At 33.2% G+C, this 17,080-nt stretch overlaps 2 protein-coding genes across 6 annotated transcripts in view; both read left to right on the top strand.

Annotated features, from left to right (window-relative positions):
* Positions 1–17,080, top strand: part of LOC124368993 (homologous-pairing protein 2 homolog) — a 59,215-nt gene that overhangs the window by 28,866 nt on the left and 13,269 nt on the right. For 2 of the 5 annotated variants that reach the window (XM_046826643.1, XM_046826608.1), the window contains exon 1: positions 1,066–1,405. The exons of 2 other annotated variants lie outside the window; for them this stretch is intronic. The gene's annotated coding sequence lies outside the window, so the exon portion shown is untranslated. One more of the 5 variants, XM_046826636.1, reaches the window with a different exon arrangement.
* Positions 1,788–16,425, top strand: LOC124369015 (transmembrane protein 14C). Its single transcript, XM_046826659.1, has 3 exons — positions 1,788–2,048; positions 9,519–9,708; positions 15,864–16,425. The coding sequence occupies exons 1-3, from the start codon at positions 1,973–1,975 to the stop codon at positions 15,937–15,939; spliced, it is 342 nt and encodes a 113-aa protein (XP_046682615.1). The 5' UTR covers positions 1,788–1,972; the 3' UTR covers positions 15,940–16,425.

Raw genomic sequence — 17,080 nt, 5'->3', positions numbered from 1 at the left:
TAATTATTAATTATTCAAACATATATTTTAACGTTAAGTATTAAATTTACCTACTACTCCGATTAAAATATTGTTTTTAAATGATTGTATGCATAGTTAGATGCATGTGTTTTTGTTTTTGAGAGTAAATGTATATCTAACTGTTTTATAATTTATGTGTGTGAAAAAAATTGTCTAAGTACATAAAAAATAGCTCTTTCAGTGTCTATGCATTTTAAATTACGATCTACAATAAATAAACCATTTCATTATATTTGTTTTGACTAAATTTGCCCTCACTGCTGGCGATGAACATAAATCATACCTCGAGATAATAATATGCATATCACGTATTGGAATAGGAGCCATAAAATATAAATTCCTTTGCAAATATGTATTCTATAAAAAAATCTTGAGTTCGAAGTCCGAATAACCAATTTTAAGTTAATTAACTGTAAAGCTAGAAGACATTTGATAATGATAACGCCGTGAAATTGATTCGGAGTATTCATTATTAATGTAGAATAATGTATAAATTGTTTTAGCTGTAAATAGCTGTATTGCGAAAAAAATTGTAAAAGCTGCAGGCACATAACAGATTTTGGTCCATTTGGTAATCGATCAGATTACAATTTAAAGAGTTATTGAGCTTTCTTTTTTAAATCTAAATCACACAAACAACTATTTTTGTTATTATATTTTATACATTATGATCATCGTTAATCATTAGGTCCACTTTCAAAAATGAGTGTATAACATGATTTTATGTATAGTAAATTAATGAATATTAAGTAATTAAACATTTTCCAAGGACATTCTCTATGCAATACCAGTTGCTATTCATGATAGTTACAGTGTATTCCGTCCTCATCGCCATAGTTGTGCTCGAAAAATAGACTAGGCACTTGCATGGCTTTCCTTCCCCGCTCGCTGGAGATTATACATATACCTATGTATCTATCTACCGATATTTTTTACTATAAAACTTTGTCCTGGTCTGGTAGCGCGCACAGCAACCCGTCTCCTACCGTGCTCTGTTAACACTAGATACATATTTCCTCTTTGTCGTGTTTGTATAGATACTAAGAAGTCATCTGCTGCTCAAAATCAATTCTCCGTGGTTATATTATGCGTTTACATTTTCTAGGCGCTATTCTCAAAATATTTTATTGACATTAAACAGTGCTACTAAAAGTGACACCATTTTTAACAACTTTTGTCGAACTGCCAAATGTATATAAGAATGTTGTTTGGCCTCTTATAATCTACTGTTCAGACACTTCCGCGGCGTATTCTAGTTGGTATTACTATGCCTCAATGCTAGGAAGCAACTTTAGAACACCGCGTGTTGCTTATTGGGTTGTTGAACACACTCACCTTCACACATCACTTTCTCCTTCAATAGACATATTTGCTGGAGATTTATGTAATGAGTTAATACAGTGTCGTGTTACGTAGCATTACATTTATATAAATTATATTTAGAATAATATATATTTTTCAATTATCTACGTGTGTGTTATGTACAACATATCTAATTACATAAATGTGCATTGTATTGCCGCCTGTAATTACTGATCAGTAAGTCAGATGATTAATATCTTATTTAAAAAGCTAGATATTAAAAATGACAAATTCTATTTATGGAATTAAAATGGATTCTGGAAATGAAATGATATTCTGATTCATCCATTTCAATATGACAGCATAACAAAAATAGTCGATAATTTCGTTCGATTATCTCATCACTACTTGGTAATTTACAGATGCTAAATACAGCTAACAGCTGGGTTGGTTGTTAAGAGATAAATGATAAAATGAAACTGGCCGGTGGTAGGGAGGGATAGTACCAGGCAGTAAGAAGTACGGGCTCTGTAAATGAATTGAATTTCTTCTGATTGTGTGTAATAGTTATTAATATTGAATAATTTTGCCTAAGGAGACGTTGCTCAAAGGCTATTGACTGTTTTTAATTTTTGAATAAAATACAGAAATGGCTATCGATTATATCAGTTTTGCATATGCTGCCTCTGTTGCTGCTGGAGGAATTATTGGTTATGTAAAAGCAGGTAAGAACATTTTATTTCTAGCGTATTAAGTTAAAAGTATTTTACCTACATATACATAGTTTCATAAATAATGACAAAATTGTTCTATTTAGTGTTCACTATAGTTTATTACATAAATTGAAGTTATAAAAATAAATTAAATAAGAATTTATGGTATTTATTTACAATACCGTGACCATGAAAAATGGACTTTTTTTCATGGGTTGGGCATTTATAGCCAAGTATTATTATCACAGGTGCATATAAACTGGGGGGGGAAGTATATCATTGTATTATATTGATGCCTTTCGGCCATTATTGCATTAAGAATGGAAAATAACCGACAAAATTTTGTCGAACAACACTTGGAGGGTTAAGGATCAGGGGCATCACGTGATCTGGGATTCGACTTTTGCAAGCTCGAGTTAATTTTTTTTCTAAAAGAGCAAGCAGTGCGCAGCACTGCGCAGCGGGCAGGCATCGTTGACAGGATTAACGTCATCATTTCAGTAAAATTGCCAGAGGTACTGTCAAAAACAGAGTTTTCAGAGGATTTCAAAAAATCGTAACTCCTTTGATTTTCGATGCCGACGAATTTTTTCTTCACTATTGTTTTCAGGAAAAATTGTAGTTTTCAGGAAAAAAAAATTAACATACCTTTCCATGGTCACGATTTTGTAAATTGATACCGAATTTATAGAATGCTAAGAGAGTTATTTACATTCCTTTGTTTAACCTTTCACTATGCATAGTGCACATGTAATTTTAAGAAATACTTCCTTGTTATAGGTTCAGACATTTTAAAACAGAGTACTCATGATTATAGCTGTAGATTAATTGCAGTTAACCTCTAAAACCATTGAATATAGTATTTGGTTAGTAATGAAGGCTGCAGTATAATAAGTGGCTACCACCACTATGAAATCATCAATATTCGTGAGTATCAAATCCTTGATAATCATGACTATCTAAAAATACTGTTATGTCTAACCAATTTATGCGTACCAGTAAGATTAAAGGCCGGGGCGGCAAATCACGAATTTAACGTTACCAACGTATTCTGCTCACCCTCCTGAACAAAAAATATATATAGTACTAGGGGGTGCAAATGACAAATAACATGATTTTAGGGGGTGTATTGATAAGTGGTTAAGTTCCTAATGTTTTAATGTTCAGTTTGTGTGCTGTGTCTGGATAATCTGTTTACTTGAATATTATCTGCGGCCGGGACTGATAGCATATCTGTTATCTGAGTTCTCTGGGGCATGGGTCAGTTCTACACAAGATATCGTGTTCAGTAGGTCGGATTGAGTGAGTGCGTTTACAGTGATGAATCAACCATCCACTAGTTCAACCAACCCTAGTGAATTGTGTGTGTCGGAGTATTTCGTAGGGCACATAAAGAGTTTACGTTTTAACCGAAACAAAATTATCTCTTTTTTAATTGAACATGGAATTTTTAAAAATGAGTGTATGTGTTCGTCGTGCGGTCGAGTGGTGTTTTTAAACCGGGAGACTTTGTCGTTTCGTTGTGATAGACCACTTTTTTGTTGCTGCTGCTCAGCTATATCCGCCAACACACTAATGGTAAGTGTTCTCTGTTAATATCCATCTATATATTTGAGTTTTTCATGATTTATTTAGTTTTTTAACTTTACATAATTGCCTTTGCATTACATTTCAATTTATATTTTTGATCAGCCCCTCTAGAATTTTATATTTTACTGATAGGTATACTATCTCGAGGGATGTTTTTCTTTTATTGACATCAGCGCGGGGCAGCACCTGCTGCCGAAGCCTGCGCTGATGGCCGGAGGCACTCGTAATTAATTTTTTTCTCGAAATTAAGAAAAACATTATTCATTTTGATCAAAATTCTGCTCATTTCTGTATTATTTTTCATTTACGTTTGCAAAGATGGCGGCGCAACCGATGACGTCATCACGAGGTTCAATCATTGGCCACAAAAGGTCACGTGATGCTAGACGTGGATGTAGAACATGGAGATATTACTGAAAAGTTATTTAATTTTTTATTTTCTAGAACTTCGGTATTTCTCATTTCCAACCCATCAAACCTTATACTTTTTTTTCTACAGGACGATTCCAATAAGTTAATAACGCAAAACCTCGTATTTTTCCGCCCCGGCCGTTAATATGATAATTACCAATTTATGTTATAGGTATTAAAATATAAGTATATTTCTGCTGGTTTCAAATCTTAAAAATTAATATATTAATGATAAATAAAAACGATGTAGGCTATCTATATTTATAAAATATTACAAACAAAACAATGTAAGATTTACTTACTTACTTCTTACTATTTTCAAGGATAAACGTGTCTGACTCCTTGTGACACAAAGAACGGGTACACTTTAATAAGCGGCCTAAACTCGTCATGTTTTGATATATTATAAACAAAATGTATTAATTAATAATTGTAAGCAATAAGAATTGTAATTCATGAACAACAAGAATAATACATATTTTAATAAAATAAATTTAAAAGTAACATAAAACATAACAATACTCATTGAAACATATTAGATAAACTTTATAATACAGTATTTATAACTTTTTACAGCTTTTATAAAATGAAGGAAATGATCCTCCCCAGACAGACGTATTTCCCTGCAGTACAAAAATTCACAGAAATGGTCCTCTGCCAGTATTCCACTTCTTTTGATTGCTCGTCAAGAGCTTTCAATAGTTTAGGTATTTGCACCAGTCAATGGATCAATGAAGTTTTCAGAATGTTTTATAGATAAATGCACAAACCATGATCAGTTAAATAAGACAAAACTTTCACAAGTCTGTGGCTATTATGGTTTCTGGTTTGACGTTTTTCAATATCAAAGGTATTAGAGTTTCCGCATCTCTCTTGTTTTCAGGACAGATCTCGAGTCTGTATCAATGCCCTCTTCTATTCCCTTCAGGTCTATCAATCCTAACACCCAAATTCTGTCAACTAATCTCCCATGGTTGTACTTTCTTTTGCCTATTCATTCATCAACTTCTACTACAACCCCTGGACCACCCAACTTTTCTTCCCTGTCAAACTTATTATCAGCCAAATGAAACAAACTTCTCTACAGAAAGAAAGCTAGTCACAAATAGTTTTGCTCGGCACAATATACTTTTCCTCACTGCATTCAAACATCAAAAATTCATAGTTTGTCTAGTTCATAGAGAAATAGCACATGAGAGTGAATATATTTCTCATGCCAAACTTAGAACCTTCAAAAAACTTGTTGGCAAAAGCGTTTTTCATGACATTGTGAACGTTTTCACCTCTTTTTGGCATCTAAATACCACCATGTTTGCACCTCTGACACGAGTCTTCATTTAACTTTTACAGATATCAGAAGATGGGTTTCCATAAGTCAAACCCACATCTTGAAGCCACCTGAAACAAATATTGTCACTTTTTTATTATGTTTCACATAATTTCCTCATATTAGTTGCCATTTTCAAGTTGTTCAAATTCTCAAAAATGTACTTATTGCTTTTTATTGATTTCATTAAACATTATTATAATTAATAAGTTAAAACCATATGTTAATTTCAATAAATTGCAGTATTGAATTATTCTTAATAAAAAAAATGTTCAATCAAAACAATTGAATGACGAGTGTAGGCTATTTATTAAAGTCTACCCCAAAGAAGATACATTGTACTTACCACCATTAGTCAAATACAAAACATAAGTATTAATTTGGAGCAATAATGTCGAACTGAATTACGTTTTAGGGTTTTAACCCTTCACGCGCCGCAAGTAAGTCCATTGATTACTATATAACGCCAAGACATCTATAAAATATATTTTTCTTTAAGTCAAAGCTAATTTTTTATTATAAATATGCTGTAAGAGGTAAATGCAAAAAATATTAAACATGGAATTTTTGTTCAAATTAGCATATGTCTTGATAAAAATCTATAAATAACAAATATACTGTGAATTTGATCTAAGTCCAAATTTTTGGTACAAAATAATGAAACTGATAATTTATATAAACTAACTAGTTATTAAAGCATTTCCTTATCTAAGGTTTGAAAGATAAGGTCTATCATGAATGTCATCTAAAAATACTTCCTTATCAACCATGATAGGAATGGAGAGGATGTACCTGCCATTTCGAAAGTCTTTATTGAACTAAAAAATCTAAGAGATACAATGTGTAATATCGGGTATACTGGTGTTTGGTGTTTTGGTCTAAGTCTACCATTCTGATATATCCGTCTACAGCGTGGGAAGGGTTAAAATTGAATTATAGTGAAGCAATACTTTTATTTGTAAAAGAAATGTATTTATTTCAGATTATATAAAATAAGTAAACTTTATTTAAATTTTGTTTGAGCAGTGTAGTACTTACAATTATCTCTACAAAACTGTAGCCAATCTGAAATGGTATTTATGCAGGTACTGATGCCGTCAAACCTACATTAATTCATTAAAAAGTAGTTTTTTTGATTCCAACTAAAATAGTACATGATTTTCAATATATTCATAATACCAAATTTAGATTGTTCAAAAGCAGTCTCCTCAAGTGCATTTTTTTCCAATGTTATGTTTGTTCCGACTTTTCTTGCAGTGAAACAATATTTGATTTCCACCTTTAATTATAGTTTTCATCTCAGTACAAACTGGACAATTGAGATTTAAAGGAGCAAGGTCATTATCTTGTAACCATTTAGAACATTGTTCAATGTTTAAAAATACATTTTGAGATAGCAATTGCATGTTCATTGCCATTGTTCTTGCCTATGCCACTAGCCTACTCAGTGTGTCAATGAAATAAAAACATCTTGCAATTATGGTTATCTATAGGTCAATAATGTTGTATTCAATAGTTTTTGATATTTCTAATCAATAATCATGATTTGATTGTAGCGGTGGTCGCTTATACTGCGAATAAGCCGATAAATAAGTCAATAAACTGCCGTAATAAATTAACTTATTTATAAATATAACTTTATAATATATATATATATATATATATATATATATATATATATGAGTGATAAATTTATTTATCACTCCAATTTCAAAAATTCTTTTTTAAATGAATTCTATAAACAATTTTTAAAAAGATAATTTTGTTTGTTTATAATTAATAATTTTTCAGTGTTGGAGGAGTGTTTGTCTCCTAGACACTGTATGAGAAAAATGAATCACTCGAAGTATGTGCTATTTGGTAGAAACTCAGAGAAAAAATAACAATTTTTGGGACTGGGATAGAGACTGAATGGAGACTTGAAGAACACAAGGAATTGGGCTGTAGATGCCTTGCAGGATTATTTCTAACATCCTGCTCGCATTTGAATGTTATCTATTGTACAATGAGAATGGAGTGAAAAGTTGTTGAGATGTTAAGTACAGACTGTGGTACTTGCCTGTGGTCTGATTAGAAAGATGGCAGTTGGAAAAAAGAGGATGGTGAAATTAGTTAATCCAAGTATTGTGAGTTGTTTCCATGTGCAAGTAGGAACTTAGCCACACACCTAGAAGGGTGTTATGTGCCTATAGGAATAGGCCATAGATATTTTTATATCTGTTGTTTGATATCAGATAGATTATGAGTCTGATAGTGCCACCAGAAACCATGGTTCAGGTGGTATCCGATCCACAAAAGTGAAACTGAAATTCTGCCTGTTGTAGAGAGCATGAATTCAAGATATTAAAGGAAAAATAATGCAATATTAGCATTGAAATATTTTTAGTAGGGGTCACATTTAGGAATCATCTAAAACAGTACAAAAAGATAGCCAAAGAGAATTTTTTCTAATACAGTGGATGTTGTAGTGCATGTGAATTTATACCAGTGTTCTCATAGCAAAGCACTGAGATCCATAAAAACTTTTTTCTCATCTTTAAAAAGAGCCTTTACAAGTCATCCTTCCAATTGAAAAGTTAATAACTCAAGTGGAACTCATGTTAGTAGAGTCAATAACATTTACAAATATATTACCTTTTAAGATGTTAATGAAAATATATGATTAAATATTGTACCCTAATTTGTTACAGAAGTTATACTACACTTGACAAGTATTTTTTACCTTTAGTGTTTTAACTTGTCCACCCACCCAATTGACAGAGATAATTGAGTGGATTAAAAGGAGTCTGTATTTTATACTTTGAACAACAATGCATATTATTAGCAAGATTGATTTGTTGGGTACTATGAAATTATTATGAGCTACTATCTTTTTAACTGTTCTTCTTATTGAGGACTGAAAAAAGCTACATTATCAGAAAGAACGCTGAAGTTGCTATAGAAGCCCATACTGTGGCCAAGGGCGTTTCTGATTGGTACTTTCCCAACGTCAGATCATACAATGTGATCTGATGTTATAAAATTTGGACGATTTGGGACGTGAGCTTAAGTTGGGAAAGTATTGATTGTAAATACCCCTGGCCATCAGTGCAGGCATCTGTGATGCCCCACACTTCTGGAAAAAAAAGAAAAACATCCTTAGGGATAGTGCCTAAATTCATGCTCAGATCACGTAAATGCCTGTAATGGTTATCTTTAATTTTGGTACTACGTGTAACATATTTATGATAAGCTAATTTAAACCTACTTATATTCTGTAATAACAAGAAGAAGATAGGGACAGAGTGGCCTACTTCTTGCTGACATCACTTCCTTTTTAGAGGCAGAAAACAAGAATCGATCGTCATAATGAATTGTAGTTTTCACAGTAGTTCAAATAAAGTGTGGTCTTTCCAATGATGTAGATTTTTAGGTCCCAGGTAAGAAAAACTGTTCCAAAAATAGTGGGCTCCGGATAACACCAAAGTGTTGTTTTTAGATATAACATAATGATATCGATATTAAAGTGAGAACTGTGACAATAAGGTAATAAATACCTAAGAACTAGAACTGCAAATCACAGAACATAAGCATAAAAGCAGTACAATACATTATGCAATATTAAGGATACAAATTCTATACTAAAAAGAGAGAAAAATTATTAAATCCACTTTGAAGGAATACCCTCAAAAAATAAAACTGAGTGAAAAGGCCAAACAAAATTGTTGCAAGGAACCATAACACTGGTTGGTAGAGTAATGGCAAAAAGGTGATTGGTGCAGTTGCTTTATTGGTCTATAGTCTACTTTGGATTGTACATCAGGTGAATCAATGAATAAATTCACTTTTTTTCTCAAATATAAGGTCACTGATGTCTCATGTTACATGAAGAGGCAGTAACTTAAAATCCTTAATGGGAACAGCAAAATAATTAAATCACAGATAAAGACCAAGCATAGTAAGCATGCATGGATAGTAAATACCTCAATATGTCAATATTGTGACCCTTCCTTTCAATCCTATTCCTTCATATTAATTTCCATTTCCATATGTTTTGGTTGCTGGCAAGGATAATAAACCAAAATCACAAGTAAAGCACTTGGTATTTATAAAAACTAGCAACTAGCCTATTTATTTGTTTGTAACAAAATTACATTTCTTGATGTATTTTCCAGGGAGCATACCATCTCTGGGTGCTGGCTTATTGTTTGGCAGTGTATTAGGGTTTGGAGCTTACCAGACTTCACGTGACCCCAACAATTACTATGTTCTGCTGGGAACCAGCACAGTATTGGGAGGCATTATGGGAGCTAGATTCTACAACTCTGGAAAGATTATGCCTGCTGGTCTCATTACTGTCTTGAGGTTTGGTTTACTTATGTTCTGTTTTTATCTTAGCTTTCCAGCTTCAAAACCTATAATTTATTAGAAATTTATATTTTGGTGTTATACGAGGGTAATTTGGAAAGTAAGGTCCGATTCGCGTTAACCAGACAAACAGTAAGCGAAATGCGCATGCGCCCTGACTCCCGGCATGGAATGCGCGCAGAACGACGCCATTTGCAGTGAAATCGTAGTCTGCTGTTGCCTGTGCCTTTTTAAAATGTTTAAAACTATTGAACGTCCCGCCGACTGTGAAATACGGTCTGTGATACGGTTTTTGACAGCAAGGAACGTTTCAGCAGCGGATATGCATCGAAAGATAAGTGAAGTGTACGGTCCAAGTGTACATCCGAAGTATATGAGTGACAGCAAAGTGCGGAAGTGGGTGAGAGCTTTTAAAGATGGACGGGAAAATGTCCATGACGAACCACGATCTGGTCGGCCGTCAGTGATCACCGAAGATTTGGTGAAAGCTGTTGATGAAAAAATTTGTGAAGATCGGCGATTCACTGTTTCTTCATTAGCAATAGAATTTCCAAACGTGAATAGAACCACATTGTTTAAAATTGTTTCTGAAATTTTGGATTTTCGCAAATTGTGCTCACGTTGGGTTCCCAGGCTGCTTACTGAGGAACACAAAATAAGAAGAATGGGTAATGCTCTTGAATTTTTTATCCAATATCATCAGGAAGGTGATAACCTTTTAGACCACATTGTGACGGGTGACGAGACATGGGTTTCCCACATAACCCCAGAAATGAAACGCCAGTCGATGGAGTGACGTCACTCGACGTCACTGGTTAAAGTGAAAGCAAAACAAACATTGTCCACACGCAAGGTTATGGCGACAGTGTTTTGGGATGGACGTGGGATATTGCTAGTCGAGTTCATGTACCGAGGAACAACAATAAATGCGGCCACTTATTGCAACACTCTGACTAATCTTAGACGAGCAATACAGAACAAGCGACGTGGCCTATTGACAGCTGAAGTTACGTTGCTGCATGACAATGCCAGACCCCACTCTGCCAACCAAAACCAAAATCTCATCAAATCGTTTGATTGGAAACAGCTAGAACACCCGCCATACAGCCCAGACTTGGCGCTGAGTGACTTCCACTTGTTTCGCTACCTAAAAGAGTTCCTAGGCGGGAAGCGCTTCGACACTGATGACGAGGTGAAACAAGCAGTACAAGACTGGTTATCGTCGCAGGCAGCCGACTTCTATGATACCGGCATTCAAAAACTTGTAGATCGTTATGACAAGTGTTTAAACAAAAGTGGAAATTATGTAGAAAAATAGTGATTGATGTCAGGAATCAAATAAAACAAGTTTATTGAAAAAATCTATTGTGGTTTTTTTTTTTACAAAAAAAAAACGGACCTTACTTTTCGAATTGCCCTCGTATAATGTGTGGTATGATGTAGGCTTGTATTTCACAACAAAGTGGAACATCACATTTTGTCAGCCATTGCATTTCACTAACACATTAAGCAAATAAAAAGAACACTCAATAAAGAAAATATTCTATTTTACTATTTGTATTGTAAGTATTTGTTTTAAATGTATTAACCTTTTCACGAGTATATGTATTTGTTACAAAATAGTATTGAGTTCAATAATCTCATTTTCAAATTCACTTGAAAATGGTAGTGACGTTCCTGAACGACATCCAGCTATAACACTGCGCTAGTGCTAGCCTTTCTACTCTGAAAAAAAAAGCATCCAGCTGTTCCGTATCTTTACATCTGAGCACTATTTCCCACGTAAATATTGTCAGCTACATTGAAGCCATAGTGCTTGCCTCGAGCCTTTCCCTGTACCTGTTTCCCGTGTATGTCACTGTCAACAGAAATTGGTACTAAATACACAATCCTCTTCACATTCTGCTAATGTGCTGTAAACAATCATTTAGTATCATTTCTTCTTGTTGCCAATCTAGTGTAGTTTGTATTGTTTTCTAACTAATTTCACCTGTTGTGATGTGCAATGAATCCTGAACCTAACTTATGTAGTGATGAAATTAGAAGAGGTCTGTATAAGTGAAGTGAAGGGGATCAAATCACAGACAATAATGATGGAAGTATTAGGTTCCAACGATGAGTATGTGTTTGGTGTTAGTGGTAATGAACAAGACAATGTAATATATTCTCCTTATGAAGATGAAACCACAACAAATTCTGCTCCTTGCTCCCTACTTAGATAGTGAACCTGACTTGGAGATTCAAGAACCTGCACTACCAGTAAGTCCCTGATATTTGCCCAATTTGTAAATTTAAACATGGTGATTGTTTTGTACAAAAGATTTTGTATGTGATGAATCAATTCTGGTCTTCCAGTTGACCTCGAGAAAAATATTGAAAAAGTAATCGTTTTTTTTTTTCATACACTTTTTTCATTATGTTTTAGTTTTACACATTTCTTCTGAGACGATTAGTATGCCAGCAGCAAATGAAAAAAGAGATAAAACTAAAAGTATTCTCCACAGTGTCAAGACCGGAGTGTTTTGCTATGTGTGTATTAATACTTGAAGAATTCCATAAAAAAACCAATTTTTGTCCTGTAATGTTTTTTGAAGTGACTAATTCTTTTGGTGGGCTATGGATGTATGTTTTGCATGGGGAAAAAATGAAAATGCAGTAGTGGGACTGACCAACAGAAGTGACTACTTCTTATAACGGCAATGTACTCAGCGGCTACACCACAGCGCCCGGTGGGAAACCCCACACCAGTGCCTCTGGCATTATGTGATGCGACCTGCCCAATGCTTGTCACTAAAAGAGTTAAGAGATGGAGCCCAGGTTTTGAATTATATATTTCATAGTCATGCCTCCTCATATTTTGTTATTTTTATATTTTATAGTAATTACAGGAAATTATTTAACTATTCAACCAACCTAATGATGTTCGAATGTCTAGCAGAATGTACTTTATGCATGTCAATATTATTGTAATTTTCCTATTTATTTTCTTTATGTACACGAAGTAAACAATTTTGGTTTTACAAATGTAAGTGTTACTATATGATTGCAAACATTAAAAAAAAAATTATTATTGTTCTACGCTCTAACCCTACAGGGGTGGTGTTGCTTACTTTCCACCAGGCTTTATGTATTTTTGACTACAAGTGTTAAACCTAGTAAGGGTATGTATCCTCCCCTTCTATACCTTCACAAAGACTCGGCCACTACTGCCTCATACACTCCCCCAATTCAGAGTCTGTCATCATGAATTTGTTTACTCACCAACCTGATGTTATTCACAGTGTGTGACTCCAAACAACAGTTGCACTTCGCTCTACTTTTGTTGTACACAATTATGTTACGTGTTGGTTTTTTTCTACCATTATAAATAGAAAAGAATAAGAAAGACTAAAATACTGTAAAAAGTGTTGAGATAGAAGTAAGGCAACATGAAGAACGAATTGAAAATCCAGGAGCTATATGAAGACAGGTATTTTTGGATGAACCTTCTGTTGCACCAATTAGCAAATTATACTCTCATGATGAAGAAGATCATTTATCTGTACAGGAAAATAGCATTGAGTTAAAAAAAGTGTGGTAAGGAGGAGGAAGTTCTTGCATTAGACGTTCAATTTCCAGAGTATACTGGTAAAAATGGAGTAACAAAATGGAAAGTACACTGGCCTAAGGTAAATGTGTCAACTCGTGCTGTCAATTTTATTCAGCACTATGTGTATTTTACAAAACTATAGAGAGCATTGTCGCTCATAACAATCGACATACTTGAAAAATTGGTATAAATTACACTTATGAACGAGACATCTGTGACTAGAGATGAAATAGTGGTTTCATTGAAGTTATTTACATGATAAATGTATTGCAAACCTCCCATCTGTTTAGTTACGGTTTTGAATTTGTTCTAACTGCATTAGCTTACGTAGATTTAAGTTTCTCATAAGGGTTTTGAGAATGCTTACACTGGAGACAGAGAAGACACTTTACCAGCTTTTAGAGGCACAGTACTCAGTTGTCAGAATTAGGAACAGATGGCTACTCACCGGCTTAGGACTGAACATTTATATTATTTAAAAACATAACAAAGGAGATTGGCATTGTTAGGAGAGAGTTTCTCAAAAATTTAGGCAGGGACCTATGCTATAACCATTTGGTGGCTTATCAAGCAGAAGAAAGACTCCCAAAGGCAGTTGAAGAGGAATATCCAACTCAGTTAGGAATCGAAGAGGAAACGGAACCAGAGGGTCGTTGTGGAATCTGCAGGGAGCACTTGTTCGCAGTGTACTGATGAAGATCAAGAATATTCCAAGTAGTGAGTAACAGTTTTAGTGCTCCCGAGTGCTTGTAGCTATTTAACTTTTTACTGCTGTAAGTTGTCTCTAGCATTAACTTAAAACTAGTTAATTAATTTAACTTTGATTTAGTTGTTGCTGTTTACTGAAAATTATCAAATTAAAATTTACAAAAATTTAGTATTACTATGTTCACGAAATAGTTTTAATAAAATAAAATCATATTTTGTGTATATTTTTGTGTTTTTACTGAACCCAGTGGAATCCACCATGTGCACTCATGAAATAACTTGGCAACTCATGTGGGTTCAACTAAGCTTATCGAATGGTGATTATAAATCTTTGGTATTCTTCAGTCAAGATGTAAATTACATATTCTAGAATTGATTTATTACAATTTTATAATAAAAAAATGTTACCATTGAAATTTGTTTTTAAAAATAAAGCTCAGTTTCTGATCTCTAAATATGTATCCTTCCTTTTTGTATTGATCTGAGTTATTTGATTGGTGGACATTACAAACAAGTTTTTAAAATATTTCATTAGGAAAAATATCTAGGATATAAGTAAACTAAATATTTCAAGTAAGTTAAGTAATGTTATCAAGTAAGTTAAGATAGCGAGGTTTGTGATACAAAAATTAAAACGGCTAATCAAAGTGCTTTATTGAGAATAGAGCTGCCTACATTGACATGAAATTTGATATCTAGACTTAATCTGTATTATTATTTAGTTTGTTGTTTATCCTGTGTTTTAAAGTCATCACTATGGATGAAGATAGTGTTTATTCGCCTTTATCTCATTAATTGGTCAACATAGCGTAATAAAATAAATTTGTTATGTGATTTTTTTTATTTAAAAACCATAAGTGCTAAAATTTAAAATTTTTATGATTTCACACCCAACAAGTATACATATATTTCAATCATTTGATACAGCTACTTCATAATAGCCTATTATTTATGACTTTTTTGTCTATGCATTAGTTATCATTCTTTTTCAACTCATTTGAATTACACATTAGCTGTCATGCCTTTTTTCTCGTTTCTTAATATATATATACTATTTTATTATGTATGATTTTTATTTGTTTTGCTGATACTTAACATTGTTATAATTACATAAATATATAACTAACAGATCAATTGGACCTGAATAAGAATTGAGAAATGTAATTTTACTAAAATTATATAATAAGCTGATATGCTAGTTGTTTAAACACATAATGTTCAAAACACTTGCGTGACCAGCTGACATATTGGTTTGCACACCATTTTCTTGGCGCACATACATTTCTCTGTGACTAGTTTACGCACCATCTTCAGTTTTCTTGCATTTAGCTTTACAACAGTCCCATTCTACTAACATTTGACTGCACAATAAGCAGCTTGGTGTAATACATTTATTATATTTTTGTTTAGTTTTAATAATGTTACAGCTTTTTGGTTAATATGGGCTGATGGGCATCAATCTTCGGTAATTGATAAAGTGTTGTTGCCGGACAGTGGTCATATGGTGAGTGAGATTGTCCGGTGAATCAACACCTAAAAGTGACAAGACCTAAGCGTGAGGGCAACTTCATGCTAAATTTAGATAATAATTACAGTTAAGATGGTGGGTGCGAAGGGAGTACAGCGCAATCTATGGTGGGCTGTCAACACTACGACAGCGGCTGATACAGAGTCGGCACACTTCTCCCTTATGGATCGGCAGTGTAATTCTATTATTGGTCTCCGATATTGTCAACAACATGGATTAGGAAAAAACTGATTAAGCCCTTTATACCCTTATCTTGGATGGTTCCTCAGTTGTAACTTTCTTCTCAGTTTATGAACATTTATGAATACCCAACTGTTTGTGTTTCAGTGCACTGATGATTTGTCGCTTGGGTGCCAAAGCTTTGGGTATGACTGCGATTGATAACTTCTCGAGGGACAAGTAACTTTTCTTCTGTATCAAACCACTCAATTTAAACACTTGGTGAATATATCATGCTCCCTTTCCTTGAGGAGGGATTTAAACAGGTTTGAGAAATACAAGGGGTATATTCTTTAGATTTACATCCACAGATGTAGATAACAGTAAGTTGGGTGAAATCATAAAGGAATGATTGTGCAATATTTTCATTTCAGAGTGTTTTGATAACAAGAATACACCTTAGTACTGACTATAGTTTTGTTTACTGAAATTTTACATGAAAGTAATTTATTTACATTGCATTTTTAATGTAGTAAGGATTATAATTGTTGAGTTTTTATTTCGTCTTATGATTTGGATTATAATGTATAAAGTAAGCTTTACACATTCTCAACTGTTGTTATCACAAAATGATTGTAAATTTTTAAAATAAACTTTCTTTGTACGTTGGATTTAAGGTAGTGTAGAAGTTTTATATAGTTAATGTTAAATAAACTTAATTTACAAAGTACTCTTATTTTTTTCATTAACCTTGTGCCTGTACTTATTTTAGGCTATAGATTATTTTTCAAGCGCACATTTCATGTTAAATACAGTTTGACCTATGTTCACTTCATCTTCTAAGAATTTGGTAAGTCTTAACCCTTTGGACCTGAAAATAAAAACGTGTTTCCACTTGTATTGTACCAAGGAAATTTTTGCATGAATATGTGAAAAGCCCCTGGGCCTTTTAAAGGTATTTTACAAGGTTTTGTTAAAAATAATGCACAACTCCCCATCATACAATTGATTTAAATTGTTAAGATAATATGTTTTTAGATTTAAGTGCTCTACAGAATTAACATGTTTTCATTATAATTCTCTAGACTTCAGGAGTTGATTTATTTGTACAAACATTTGGAGCTTTAGGAAAGGGCAAAAGGTAAATGCATGGTTGTTTGTGATGATAGTTTATTGTTGTATTTATAAACAATTTAAATTTCTCACCTACTATAACATTCTCTTGTCAAATATAGGCTCTTATTCTTCATTTTTCCTTATTAGAACATGAAGTCAGATTTTTCTTTGACACATAATTTTTTTGTTTTTACAAAAAAATATGTATAGTGATGTGTTGCATGTTTAATTATAATTCTGGAAAATACACAATTTACATTTCTGAAACA

This window comes from Homalodisca vitripennis, chromosome 1, assembly GCF_021130785.1.
Source record: "Homalodisca vitripennis isolate AUS2020 chromosome 1, UT_GWSS_2.1, whole genome shotgun sequence".
NCBI lineage: Eukaryota > Metazoa > Arthropoda > Insecta > Hemiptera > Cicadellidae > Homalodisca > Homalodisca vitripennis.
The sequence above is the reverse complement of the archived record's forward strand: the minus strand, read 5'-3'. Positions and strand labels throughout refer to the sequence as shown.

Excerpts from the sequence above, each read along its gene's own strand:
- LOC124369015 (XM_046826659.1), top strand. The coding sequence starts at position 1,973 with ATGGCTATCGATTATATCAGTTTTGCATATGCTGCCTCTGTTGCTGCT. Across the intron at positions 2,049-9,518 it reads TATTGGTTATGTAAAAGCAG|GGAGCATACCATCTCTGGGT; the intron begins GTAAGAACATTT and ends TGTATTTTCCAG. Across the intron at positions 9,709-15,863 it reads GGTCTCATTACTGTCTTGAG|TGCACTGATGATTTGTCGCT; the intron begins GTTTGGTTTACT and ends TTTGTGTTTCAG.